The sequence below is a fragment of the Myotis yumanensis genome, unplaced genomic scaffold (genome assembly GCF_028538775.1).
Source record: "Myotis yumanensis isolate MYYU_CA2020_CCGP unplaced genomic scaffold, mMyoYum1.0.hap1 SCAF_11, whole genome shotgun sequence".
NCBI classification, from domain to species: Eukaryota; Metazoa; Chordata; class Mammalia; order Chiroptera; family Vespertilionidae; genus Myotis; species Myotis yumanensis.
Window position 1 is genome coordinate 30,473,524 of NW_027223762.1, and position 14,436 is coordinate 30,487,959.

General features: G+C 43.8%; 1 protein-coding gene across 5 annotated transcripts in view; it reads right to left on the reverse strand.

The window, feature by feature from the left end:
• CCDC88A (coiled-coil domain containing 88A) overlaps nt 1–10,944 on the reverse strand; it is a 109,487-nt gene extending 98,543 nt beyond the window's left edge. For 3 of the 5 annotated variants that reach the window (XM_070429238.1, XM_070429237.1, XM_070429235.1), the window contains exons 1-2: nt 10,188–10,840; nt 9,992–10,092 (exon numbers count right to left, since the gene is read on the reverse strand). In XM_070429238.1, the coding sequence (XP_070285339.1) occupies nt 9,992–10,092; nt 10,188–10,262 (176 nt within the window). In that variant the 5' untranslated portion in view covers nt 10,263–10,840. Of the gene's footprint in view, nt 1–9,991; nt 10,093–10,187 lie in introns of all 5 variants that reach the window. The other 2 variants (XM_070429236.1, XM_070429234.1) reach the window with 2 other exon arrangements.
• Between the last annotated feature and the right edge of the window lie 3,492 nt (nt 10,945–14,436).

Consider the following 14,436-nt stretch of genomic DNA (forward strand, 5'->3'; position numbering starts at 1 on the left):
CACGCACAGAGCAGGGCCAATCAGGGGGTTGGGGCGCTGCCCCCTGTCACGAACAGAGCAGGGCCCTTCAGGGGGTTGGAGCTTTGTACCCTGTCACGCACAGAGCAGGGCCCATCAGGGGGTTGGGGCGCTGCCCCCTATCATGCACAGAGCAGGGCCAACCAGGGGGTTGGGCGCTGCCCCCTGTCATGCACAGAGCAGGGCCCATCAGGGGGTTGAGGAGCTCCCCCCTGTCACGCACAGAGCAGGGCCCATCAGGGGGTTGGGGAGCTCCCCCGTCACGCACAGAGTAGGGCCGATAGGGGAGTTAGGGCACCGCCCCCTGTCACACACAGAGCAGGGCAGATCAGGGGGTTGGGGCGCCACCCTCTATCACCCACAGAGCAGGGCTGATCAGGGGGTTGGGGCTCCGCCACTGTCACACTCAGGGCAGGGCTGATGGGGAGGTTATGGCTCTACCCTGTCACACACAGAGCAGGGCCGATCGGGGGGTTGGGACGCCGCACCCTGTCACACACAGAGCCGCAGGGCAATCAGGGGGTTTGGGCGCTGCCCCCTGTCACGCTGATCCGGTGCCAGGAGGCCTCGTGGCTCCGCTGATCCCGGTGCTGGGAGGCATATTACCCTTTTACTATATAGAATAGAGGCCTGGGGGCTGGCTGGTTTGCCCTGAAGGGTGTCCTGGATCAGGGTGGGGGTCCCCACTGGGGTGCCTGGCCAGTCTGGATGAGGGGCTGAGGGCTGCTTTCAGGCTGGTGATTGTTGACTGAAGCTCCCAACCGCTCCTTTTTTTCTCTCTCTCTTTTTTTTTTTATTCTGGGCCAGCTTTAACTCTGGCTCTAGCTCTGAGGCTTCTGCTGGTTTGTTTACATTCTATAATCGAAACAATGTATAACTCCAGCTCTGAGATCCCGGGGTTTTGTTTAGCTTCTGTATATTTGTTAGAATGTTCCAAACTGCCAGCTCAGAGGCCGGCAAGTCAGACGGGGAACGTTGGAGTCTGCAGTCACTGAAGCAAGCAAGCCTCATGTTCGCTTCCAGCTGCCTGGCTGCCGGCCGCCATCTTGGCTGACAGTTAATTTGCATATACTCACTGATTAGCCAATGAAAAGGGTAGTGGTCGTACGCCAATTACCATGTTTCTCTTTTATTAGTGTAGATAGGATAGAGGCCTGGGGGCCAGCTGGTTTGCCCTGAAGGGTGTCCTGGATCAGGGTGGGGGTCCCCACTGGGGTGCCTGGCCAGCCTGGATGAGGGGATGATGGCTGTTTGCAGCTGGTCACCCACCCTTCAGGGTAGGGGTCCCCGCCGGGGTGCCTGGCCAGTCTGGGTGAGGGGCTGAGGGCTGCTTTCAGGCTGGTGGTTGTTGACTGAAGCTTCCAACCGCTCCTTTTTTTTTCTCTTTTTTTATTTTCTTCTGGGCCAGCTTTAGCTCTGGCTCTAGCTCTGAGGCTTCCGCTGGTTTGTTTGCGTTCTATAATCGAAACAATGTATAACTCCCGCTCTGAGATCCCAGGGTTTTGTTTAGCTTCTGTATTTGTTACAAAGTTTCCAACTGCCAGCTCAGAGGCCGGCAGCGCAGGCGGGGAACGTTGGAGTCCTCCTTTACTGCAGCAAGCAAGCCTCATGTTCGCTTCCAGCTGCCTGGCTGCCGGCTGCCATCTTGGCTGACAGTTAATTTGCATATACTCACTGATTAGCCAATGAAAAGGGTAGCAGTTGTACGCTAATTACCATGTTTCTCTTTTATTAGTGTAGATAATCTATGCTAGGTGGTGGTGATATGCAACATAAAATCTCTAGCCTCTAAATGCTGTCTAGTAGTCATATCACTTTAACAATTTAATGAAGGTAGGTATGGGATCATAGAGGAAAGAACAATTAACTCTCCCAAGGGACTTCACAGGGTGTTAAAGAACAAGTAGAGCCCTAGCCGGTTGCTCAGTGGTGAGAGCATAGGCCTGTGGGCTGAAGGGTGAGGGTTCAATTCCAATTAAGGGCATAAACCTTGATTGCAGGCTCGATCCCCAGCCCAGGTCGGGGCACATGTGGGAGGCAACCAATCGATGTGTCTCTCTCACATCAATGTTTCTTTCTCTGTCTCTCCCCCTCCCTTCCACTCTCTAAAAATCAATGGAAAAAGTATCACTGGGTGAGGATTAACAACAACAAAAAAGAATAGACATAATTTGCAAGCCAAAAAAAACTGGGGGGGGTCTTGGCCAAGTGGCTCAATTGGTTGGCGCATTGTCTGGAACACCGGGTTCGATTCTTGGTCAGGCGCATACAAGGAGGCAATAACTGATGTTTTTTTCTCTCATCAATGTTTCTCTCTTTCTCGCCCTCCCTCTCTCTTTTTCTCCCTCCCTCTTCTTTTCTTTCTAATATCAATAAAGATATCCTTGGGTGAGCATTAAAAAAAAAAGGAGAGGTCAAGGGCAATCTAGAAGAAATTATTATTATAATAGAAATAAAACAATAAAGATATCAACAGCTAACAGTTTTTGAACACTTGCTATATGCTAAGCACTATGCACAAATTATCCTATTGATTTCTCATAACCCTATGATTCTTTTTATCCTGTTTATAAAGGAGGAAATTGAATAGTTAAGTAACTTGATAAAGTTACATACAGCTATATAGAGGTGATGACAACAGGGATCATACAAAATTACACTGTGAATGATCATGACTTGTTTGAAGAAATATAAATAGGTAGGTATGGTAGCGCACAGGATGATACTAATGACAGTAACCAGCCCTGGGGGTACCATGGTCAACAAAACAGAAAATAGATACTATCCCTCCCTTAGTACAGATTATGTCTACTCCAGGAAGGAAACATTATCCCCCATCTTAAAAATGAAACTAAGATTTGAAGATAGTAAGTAAATTGTTTAAGACCACACACTAATAAGTAGCAGTGAGAAATGAACTCAAGTCTCTCGGACTCAAAGCCCAAATTCATTCCACTTTACCACATACCCTCTCTATTATTCATTCGTACAACAGAAGTGCATCGAGAACCTACTGTATATTAAGCACTACGCTAGGAATAGAGAGATGAAAGAGATGCCCCTACCTTCCAGAAATTCACAAGTAGTCAACAGAGTCAAACATACCAAGAACTGCAATACAATGAGAGAAATGCTGTTACCAAAGTATATATAGCAGTGGTTCTCAACCTCCTGGCCCTTTAAATACAGTTCCTCATGTTGTGACCCAACCATAAAATTATTTTCATTGCTACTTCATAACTGTAATGTTGCTACTGTTATGAATCTTAATGTAAATATCTGGTATGCAGGATGGTCTTAGGCGACCCCTGTGAAAGGGTCGTTCGACCGCCAAAGGGGTCTCGACCCACAGGTTGAGAACCGCTGATATATAGGGTTTGACAGAAGCACAAGTTGGAGTACTACTAAGCTTAGGATGAGCCAGGGAACAGCAGAGAAGCAGTGTCGGTAAGTAAGCAGCAGTCAGGAAAGTAACAGTGAGGAGGTAGGGGAGTGTTCTGGGGACCGGAAGAATATCGAAAGGCACAGAGACCTATGAGAACACAGCTTATCTATAAATCTGCTTAATCGCAGGCTATGCACTGAGGAGTGGTACTAAGCAGAGATAAAACTAGAGAAGTAGGCATCAGCCAGATCTCAAAGGAATCTGGAAGCTTATATAATGCTTACTCTAAAAGCAGAAGCTATTAAATCATCTTAAAGATAAGAGTGTTTTAGAAAGTTCTGCCGAAACCGGTTTGGCTCAGTGGATAGAGCGTCGGCCTGCGGACTGAAGGGTCCCGGGTTCGATTCCGGTCAGGGGCATGTGCCTGGGTTGCGGGCACATCCCCGGTGGGAGATGTGCAGGAGGCAACTGATCGATGTTTCTAGCTCTCTATCTCTCTCTCCCTTCCTCTCTGTAAAAAATCAATAAAATATATTAAAAAAAAAAAAAAAAGAGTGTTTTAGAAAGTTCATATGATCACAGATGAGAAGACAAGTTGAAGGGAGTATGCCCAAAGGTAAGACCAGTTAAGAGGCTTCAGCATTAATCCAAGAGTCAGGGACACATCCGAGAAATATTTGGGAGGTAAGTCACAAAACTTGGTAATGAGATATCAACTCTGACTACATCATGAGTGTGTTTTTAAAGAAGCAACAAACAAAAACCAGAAGGTCCAATGAGAAAATCTCAGAGTGACCATATCAAAATTCTGAGTCAATGCCATACTTGATAAGACAACCTATATATATTTTAGAAGTCAAGTTAGTGTTATTATAGTCATAGAGATAGGACAATCTACTTTTTTTTTCTTAAATCCTCACTCGAGAATATTTTTCCATTGATTTTTAGAGAGAGGGAAAGAGAGAGGGAAAAACAGAGAGAAATATCGATGTGAGAGAAACATATTGATTGGTTGCCTCCTGCACACACCCTGACCAGGGCCCTGGCTGGGAAGAAGCCTGTAACCAAGGTACGTGCCCTTGACCGGAATCGAACCCAGGATCCTCTATCCACTGAGCCAAACCGGCCAGGGCAAAATATACTTTTTAAACATAAGCATTGATAGACCTAAGGAACATTTCTCAGTCAACTTCCTCTAAATGGTTACTTATAGCTACACTTTATGAAACTGCTTCTCAGGAAAAACAGAAGTTGGATGACCATGTGTCAGGGATTTAATTAAAAATGGTTTTCACAGCCCTAGCCGGATGGCTCAGTTGGTTGGAGTGTTGTCCCAGGCACCAAAAGGTTGCAGGTTCCATCCCAGTCAGGGCACATACCTAGGTTGCAGGTTCAATCCCCAGTCAGGGTGCAGATAGGATTGATGTTTCTCTTTCACATAGCTCTTTCTCTCTCTCTAACATCAATTAAAAAAACATTAAAAAAGTTGTTTTCGTTGATCTCTTAACCCCTCACCAAAGGACTTGTATGCATGCATATGAGAATAACCAAAGGTCACAGATAGTAGTGGGGGGGGGAGGGCATGTGGTGGGGGGCGGGGGGTGGCCAGGGAGAGGTCAATGGGGGAAAAAGGAGACTCATGTAATACTTTAAGCAATAAAGAATTTAAATTTTTTTAAAAAGTTGTTTTCACAGTAGATGACTTTTAAAGTCCCTTCAAACTCTCGATCTAAAAGAAGAAAAGCCATAACCAGTATGTGGGAAGCCACCTATTGTCTTCACTAGCAGAGAGGTGTGGACAAGGAACCTGGAAGGCTGGTGACCCTTGAAGCCCTGGCAAAGGTCAGGGCTGTGCACCCACTGTTAGTCCAGACAATGGTAGCTGAAGCAACTTTCCCATTTATTATTATGTAAATCCTTGCTGATGGGCTAGTCTGCCTGTTACTGGAAATTGCCTGCCTCAGGGCTATGGGTGTATTCCCAAACCAATAAAAGGTTGGCGAGGCCTGAGCACCAGTGGAAGTCCTTCCCCTTGAGTTGGACTTGCCTGCCTGGCCCCCCAATATTTCCAAATTATCTCTTGTCTTGTATCTTTCATTTGTGTGCGGCCCCTCTTCCAGATCCTGAACCCTGAACCACGAGGGACGTGGGGGGAAAAACAAAAATATACAAATTTACACACCAGTATATCATATTTATTAAGTATTTTAATAGCTATCTAATGGGATTGAATCATAGAGTAACTCCAAATATTGTTTTGATACTAATAACAATTTTCTCAGTCCTTAAAACACTAACATATCCATATATCCAACTGCTTAGGTAATGTAAATAGCATACTTTGTGAACATTAAGATTATGAAATTAACTGCTGTCACAAATTCCTTAAAAATTCATAGCAAGTAATATTCAAAATTGGTTACAGAACTGAATGACATCTCAAACAGAAAAACGATTATTTCTACTTCACTGTCACCGAGCCCTAAGTATATAACCAGCACTGAGAAAAATTTTTTTCATTCCGTTTAAGTAGGAAAATGCCCTGCAGCATGCAGAAGAGCTGGCCCATCATTCCAGATCTCTAAATAGCTTCCTCTTCCCATTAGTTAAAGAGGACTGACACCATGTCACAAGCTCTTACAGAGATTCTTTGATTCAAGGAGCTACTCAATGAAATCCCGATTCATCTCTGAATATAGTGAATCCCAAGTCAGTGAAAAGACTCCAAAATTATAAGGCAGTCAGTAAACTGGCATGAAAAAATCAACTGTTTACTTTCAGATTCTAGGTCCAAAATGGCAAATCTAGTCACTAAATTAATCAATATCCTTACTCTTAATTAACACTTTACATGAAAATAAAAGTCTACCATAAGGCTCCTGTAACAAAACTCTATGCCACATGTGAAAGCAGAAATACAAGAGTGGCAGGGCAAAAATGTAATTATCTATAATAATAAAAGCGTAATATACTTCCGGATGACCTTCTGGACGAAGCCAGGGCTTTGAGGGCAGCCGGGATCCCGGGTGCCTCCTAGCGGGCGGAGCAAAGCCTGGGTGCCGGCCGGTGACTGGAAGGAAGCCCGAGTCCCGGGTGCTTGCCAGCAGCCAGAGGGAAGCTGGTGCCGGCGACGGGGGCGGGGGGGCGGGGGGGGGGGCGGGCCTACTCTTGCACGAATTTCGTGCATCGGGCCTCTAGTAAGTATATAAACAGATTTCCACTCTGGCCAAGACGGAATAACTGGAACCAAATTTACCTTCCTGCCTGAAACAACTGCAGGGAAAAAGAAAAAGACAAAATACAGAAAGCATTTTTTCAAGACAATGAACATTAGGCCACAAAAGACAGTAGATTTCCGATAGATGGGAAACACACAAGATGACTAACAATTGCCCTAGCTTACTTCACTGCCTTGAAAGAACTTCTAGGCCACAGAACAGGGAGGGGGAACCCAAGCAGAGCACAGTGGTCTCCCTGAGTTGAGGAGACATAATTTAGTCTGGAGATAGCAAGGTGACGATCATATACAAGGCAGAGTAGTTAAGACAGAGCTGCACAAATCTGCAGAGGGACCTCTCAAGTTTTCAGCTGAGTACTTATCCGTACGTATTTGAGTAAACTACCCACGGACAGTGAAAGAACCAGCAACAAGGATTAGAAGGAACACCACCTACAGCTCACACAAGTCCAGGAATACTTCTTGTTCCCACAAGCTAGAGGACTATGCAGGGTTTTGCCTCAATAGTACAACAGAGGTACTGCCTAACACAACTTAAAAGCAAGATCTGAAAAGATCAAACTGTTTCCAAGTTAACTGCATCCCAGAACAAAGCTCAAGAATATTTAATGGAATACAAAAATATCCAGCACCTAACAAGGTAAAATTCCAAATGCCTGGCATCCAATCAAAATTTACCAGGCATGCAAGAGCAAGAAAACACAATCCATAGTAAGAAAAAAATCTATCAAAACCAACTCAGAAATGACACAGATTGAACTGTAGACCTGCACATTCAGCCAGTTATACCTGAATTCTACTAGCATATGTTCAAGAAGCTGGAAAAAGACAGTGTATGAAAGCTATAGATGTGGAAGATATTTTTAAAAGACTGTATTTCTAGAGATAAAACCATGTCTGAAATAAAAAATATGCTGGATGGGATTAACAGCACATTACACATTACAGAAAAAAGATTAATGAACTTGGAGACCTAGCAAGATTATCCAACTGAAACAGAGAAGACTGGAAAAGGCGTGAATAGAACATCAGTGAGCATCAAGCAGCCTTGATATACATGTAATTGGATTTCCAAAAGGGAAAAAAAGGGACAAAAATAAAGTGTGTGTGTGTGTGTGTGTGTATAAACAATGGTAAAAACTTTTTCAAATTTGATAAAAACTACAAACCCACACAGATCCAAGAAGCTCAATGAACTATAAGCACAAGAAACAAAGAAAAATAAAGATTCATTTACAAAGGACTCTTACAAATTCTATTAACCAAATGTCATGTAGAAATTACTTAGACAAAGGCTAACTTTTAGTTTAACTTACTGAGTACAGTTTGTGTTGGTCTTATTTTAGCAAATTATTTTTAAAAAGCTAAAGCATACTTTTTTTTTCTTAATTTTCTTTTCCTTTAATTAATATAGGTCATTCAGAACAGAATTAGGACACTGTAAAAACTTTTAAAGAAACTGAGAGGTGGAACTGAAAACAGAAGCAGATTTGAGGTTCTCCCTCAAAAACAACTTGGCAACCACTATTTTGGAACACCATTACTTTCAAAATATACATATATATTTTTAACTGTACTCAAAGTGGAAACAAGCTAATGTGTTTTTAGCATCTTTGCTAACTAGTTAGGACTCCAAAATAAACTAAATATTTTTTTGGAAAAAGAATCATTTAAATAAAAACTATTAAAGTGGAAAACTTAAGTAATGTATTTTCCTATTTTTGTAAACACACCTATTTTTTTAAGAGGTCAGCATACAAATTCAAATTTTTCTGTCTAAAAACAAGCCAAAAAGAAACAGGAGAACAACTTCTAAGTATCTACCGTAATGGCTACTCTTCCTGTCATGTGTGTTCCCTAAAATAGAAGTCAATTTAATTAGTCTACCATTTTGCTTAGGAAATAGTGGGATATTTCAAAGACAAAACATAGTTCCATAGGAGAGCCGCCAAAAGTATATTTTTACTAAACCTGAAAATAAGTAATGTCCACATGCTTTTTACCTTTCCTAAGAAAAATAAAATATATATATATATATATATATACACACATTTAGAAAACATATATATTTCTTTGGGTGACTATACAAATAAAACACTTTTGGAAAACATACTACTACTATGATACTTCCTGTAGGATCAACACGTACATTAAAAACAGCACACAAACTCTTTGAACACACAGACTGAGGAGTTACCACTGGAACAATTATTTATGGGTGTGATTTGTACCCTCTTTTAAATAGAAAAATCTAAAAAAAAAATTTTCCAATAAAATACAGAATTGATACCTTAGGTTATTAGACTATTAATCGTAGACTTATTCTCTAGTAACATTTATTAATAATGCATGAGATTCTCACATAAAAGATTAGAATATTTTTAAATTAAAAGTTCCAAACTACTCTTGTAATCAGATTCTATTAAGAGAAATAAGGCTAAATATTCATTATTTTGAGCACAGTTGTAAAATTCAGTTTCATAACCTCCACTAATGTACACACAATACATGTATGCCACAATGATAAAACTGAAGTTTTTATTTCACAGATCCAGCTACCAACATGATTTCAATATTCAATTCCCATCTCAAAAACTTTCCTACTTAATACAAACACAATATCATAAACATAAAAGACAAAGAAAGATATGCCTACCACATCATTACCTAGCTGTCATCAAGATTTCAGTTACCTGAATTTCAAAACTAGCTCTATCACCTTAAAGTGATCCCCCAAATATTAATCTAATAATTCACACAATAAATCATCTACTCAGATTTAGTAGCATTTAAATTATTTGCTATTTATTAAATTATTGGTGAGCAACAGTCCCTCACCAATCAGAACTATTGTTTGAAATTCTCTCTTCTGAAATCTGTTACTTCACTAGTTTCAAATTCTGAGACATTTATTTTTAAACACAAAGGTTAATAAGAAACACTTCTGCATCAATTGCACATAACTTCACAGTAAAGGCGCCCCCCCCCCCCCCCCTAGGAAACTATTCTTATTCTTTCTCTTATTTTACCAAATTACCAGAGGGGCACAATGTGGTTTGAATTTCAGCACTGAAGACAATCAAGTGACAATACATGGTTTACGGAATGAAAAATTAAAGTTTTCATCATTTTAATCTCTGGGTTGTGATAAATAGGCTGGGCATGTAAGATCATCACCTCTTTCAAGGTCCAATTGTTAAGATGCCTGAATTTTTTTTTTCCTGGCCAAAGAATCAAATTAGGAGCTTAAAACATAACATCTCTAAAGTTCACAGCATGTAATTTTTCAAAGAAAAACAAGTTACCGAGAAAAGAAAAAAAAAAAAAAAAAAAAAAAGAAGAACACTTACATGTGGAGCATGACCTGGTTCAAGAACACCCCATCTACCAAAGCCACATATTCATCCAGGTTGGTCCCATTTCCTGCAGCCAGAGGTCCAAACGTTTTCACCTACAACAGAAGGATCATCACGACACGAATGCCCACCTCCATCTCTGCGGCCACAGAGAATGCAGCAAAAGGTACAATGAAGAACACCCACTTACCCAAGTGACCAGAGGGCTGGTCATGAACTGCTCCAGAAGGGGAGTAAAAATTTCGTTCTCCATTTTACAGCTCATGTATTTGAGAAGAAAAAAAAAAAAAAAGGAACCACCACAGAAATACGCCTAGGGGAATCGGTCACTAAACGCTGAAGTAGAAATCAATGAAAGTCTATGCTGGCACGGGAAGAAAATCCCATCGTGGAGGGGAGAGAAACGCTCTCCCTCCTCAAAAAACACCCCAGCGGGAAACGAGCCGAAATCCCGAGCAGCGGCTTCGACAGCAGCAGCCACGAGCCGCAGGCTGCGCTGCAAATGTCTGTACCGGGCGAGGAGGGGCAGGGAAACGGCATCGGGAGGAGGAGGAGGAAGGGAAAGGGGGCTGGAGCCGCCAGACAAAAAGCCCGTCCCGGTCGCCCGGCTCCCGCAGGAGCCCGATCCGCGAAGCTGCCCCCAATGAATTAACCGCAACGCGGGCTAAACGGACCACCACGTCGGATGTCACGGGGAGGGTGCCGGGCGGGCTCGCCCTCCACGCGCCGCTCCACACCTTCCACCCACCAGCGCGCACGGAGCTGCTGCGAACCGCGGCGCCTCCCCTGCCCACAGCCCCTCACCAACGACAGGCAGGGCTCGCCCCTTCCTCCCCAGCAGACACCATCCCTCGGCCGCCCTCGCGCCTCGCCTCCAGCCCCCGTCCCCTCCCGGGGGGGTGGGGGCTTGACTGTGTGTCTCTAACCCCCCAGTGTTCGGAGCCCCGCCAGCCTTGCCAGGGCGCCCCTGGGAAGCCCGGGCACAAAACGGCCGCCGCGCTCCAGCCTAGTCTTCGGCGCGCTCTGGAGGAGCGGGAGCAACGACTGGAGGACCGCAGTGCCGCATCACACCCCGGCCCTCGCCGCCCAGCCCCGGCCGCCGGCCCGCCGTCGGCAGGCGCGCGCCGCTCCCTCCGCGCGCAGATCCTTCCGCCGACTCCCCGCCCCTCCCGCGCCGCAGCCTCTGGATTGTGGGAGAAGAAAACCGCTGCATGAGCGCGCTCCCGGGCGCGCGCCCCCGGCCGGCCCCGCCGCCGCCCAGGTCCTGGCGCCGGGCGCGGGCGCGGGCGCGCTCTCGCTGCAGCAGCTGCGGCGGCCGGCGCCTCGCTCGCGCCCAGGCCGTTTGCCAGGGTCTGGGGGCGGGGATCGGGGAGGCAGAGGAAAGGGTCTGTCTGCTCGCTCGTGCCTAATTATGGTTTATTTCCTCCCCGAGCGCCTTCTTTGATGTGTGAGGGAAAGGGAACCAAAGTCTCCGCTTTTAACCATGAGGGATGCAGACAGCGTTTTCGGACAGTTTGGTTTGATCTGGGAAGCGTGCCTTTTGCCTGCAAAGCGGAATGGGAAAACTCACTGCAGCAAATAGCCAAGGAGGGACTTGAGCCGCAAACTTGTTTTTTATGTTTTCTTCTCCTTTTAAAAATCCAGTCCACGAAAGCGTGAGTTCTCTTCAAAGTTGCAAGTGAATGTAGCGGGATTTTAAATAACCAAAGCTGTCTTTCAACACGTTGGTATTCCCTGCCTGGAGCAGACGTGATTCAGACGTTGTTTGACTATTTGGCCATTTAAAAAAATCCAAACAAAATCAAGAGCTACTAAGAAGAAACATTTGGAAGTCGTCCAAGTTGGGTGACAAATAAATAGATTACATATTTGCCATAAATCTCTATGCTATGCATGACTGGAACCATCAAAGTAATTTTAGCAGTTCGCCAACAAAATCAAATGTTACTTTTCAAAGGAAAAATCAAGAAGACTTTTTCCCTGGGAGAACATGGGCATATAAAAAAATTTTTTTGAGAGGGGAAACTTATAAATATAGTATAGTTTTGCAGTGTGTACTCTTAATGTTTACACAAACATCTACTTTTGATTACTTATATGGTATTTTAAATTAGTAGCAAAAATGGTTTTGTCATAACACTAATTAAGAAGCAGCACCATTTCTTAATTAGGTCGTTGAGAGCCTGAGCTCGTCTTCCTACCTAATTCAAATCCAGGCTCCGACACTCACCGGCTGTGTGAGCGGAGGCAACTTACTGAACCTGTCTGTGGTTCACTTTCTTCATATGTGCAGCAGGAATGATAATTGGGTTAAATGAAATCGCAATGCATAGTGAGTGCTCTATAAATGTTGTTGAAGTTGCTTTCATCATTATTCCCCTTATCCCCACCCCCAGCCAAATGAAGAATCTTTAGGAAGAAACTTGAAATGTAACCTCTCCTACTTTACTTCAGTTATAGGAGAATGGCTCTTGCTTTGAAGAGAAGAGAAATGCCCTTCCGAAATGCATCCCAATTAATACTAGGATGCATTCGTAGCACGCTTTGCTAACTGGTAAGCAGAATAAAATCTCATATTGTCCTGGCCAGGACACAAGCCTTGGATCGTTCTGGTTGCTAGCAATTATTTCCTTCTCCTCTTGATGACTCTTTCTGAATCACAAGCCTTTACTTGGAAATGCAGACCAAGAGAGAGCAGACACCAAAAAGGAAGCATTGCTTTCAGGAGCAGCCTAATGCCTGAGAGGTTCACTTTTCTTTGTAATCCCTCAGAAGCTGGACTAAACAACATGGCAGTGTCCGTGCATATACTGGGGTTTATCTTAAGACAGACCAACCTGCTTCCTTCATACATGAAAGACCCATAAAGTATTGATACCAAAGTACACGAAGTTAAGGGCACTTTGGACAGTGATGACTGAACGGTTAGCACAGGAGTTGTACATTACAATAGCATTGTTTATCCAGTTTACATTTAGAAGCTAGCCCGCACAGAAATCTGGATTCCCTTCTAAAGCCAGATGGCCCCACATGCTTCCTGGTCTATCTTTAGGTTTTACACACACACACACACACACACACACACACTCAACAAAGAAACATGAGGAGTTAATTGTAAAAACAGGAAGCTTTAGACCAGACTGAGGTCTGGAGCAATTTATTTGAAAACCTACCAATTCACAATTCTCTAGTTTAACAGCAGCCTTAGAAATACTTTGTAATACCTCAAGAGTACAATCAGGAAACTTCTCCGTCTGGCAAAGGAGGGATTGTACATTTACACAATTTAATGGTTTTTGAATTGCAACGTCCTGTAAGATTAAATTCAAAAGTTTGTTCCAATCCTCCTTTCACTTAGGAAGAGATTTCTCCAAGGTAGTTTTGTTTCGTACTTAGTAGTCATTTATTTGTCCTGAATTCATCTTTTCTTAGAATGTTAAGTCCGGCAGGAAAGGACTTTGTGAAAATCATACCCATCTGGTTAGGGTCTACATTATTTGCTCTGCTCTATTCTAATCAGAACTTAAATGGTTAGAATAGACCGTGATCCCATTTAGGGGTCACAAAAGAAAGATTATCCCTCCCCATGTATTATAATTGAGGCTCCCACTGCAGGTTACACATACAAAACATTGCCCATGTACGAAAGCACACATGTGTACCTCCATCTTGATCTACACTATGGAAGGTGATAGACTTACACTGAACCAGGCTCCTCAAAGATAAATATTTGTAAAACTAATCACATCTATAAGCTAGTATGCAAACAACAAATACATCTGCAAAATGGTATCATCTATCTAAATATATAAAAGGCTGTATCTGTCCATCCGACTGGTAGCTATGATGCACACTGACCACCAGGGGGCAGACGCTCAATGCAGGAGCTGTCATGATGCGCATTGGCCATTTAAAAATAAACGGCACCACAGACCTGATGCTGACAAACCAACACTCGGCTTCCCCTAAGTGGGACACAGGCCCTGCCACCACCCCGGAGCGACACCCCACCAAATCATAGCCAATGCTGCCAAGACCCCATGGTGCAAAATGAGGCCCACAGCGAGCCCAGCCGGAAACGGTTGCTGCGGGCACCGGGTAATGACATCACGTAGCAACGCCTGGCTTCCTCTCCCTAGCGACTAGTCTCCTTGGAGTTTCTTCAGCCCAGGAACCTGACTTCCTTTGTAGCCAGGTGCAAACATTTTAAAGTTTAACCAAATGTTTGTGAAGCATTTTCCCGTGCCTCATCTCATTTGATCCTCACAGAAGTCCTGGAGTGGGTAGATAGGAGACTCAGTAGAATCCTATTTTCCTTTCATTAGCAAGACGCAAATAGCAACATTAAAATATTTCTTCTAAATGATTTCCTTTCAATGTGCATGAATCCATGCACCGGGACCCTAGTTGTTTATAATACCCCCAAACTGAAATAACCC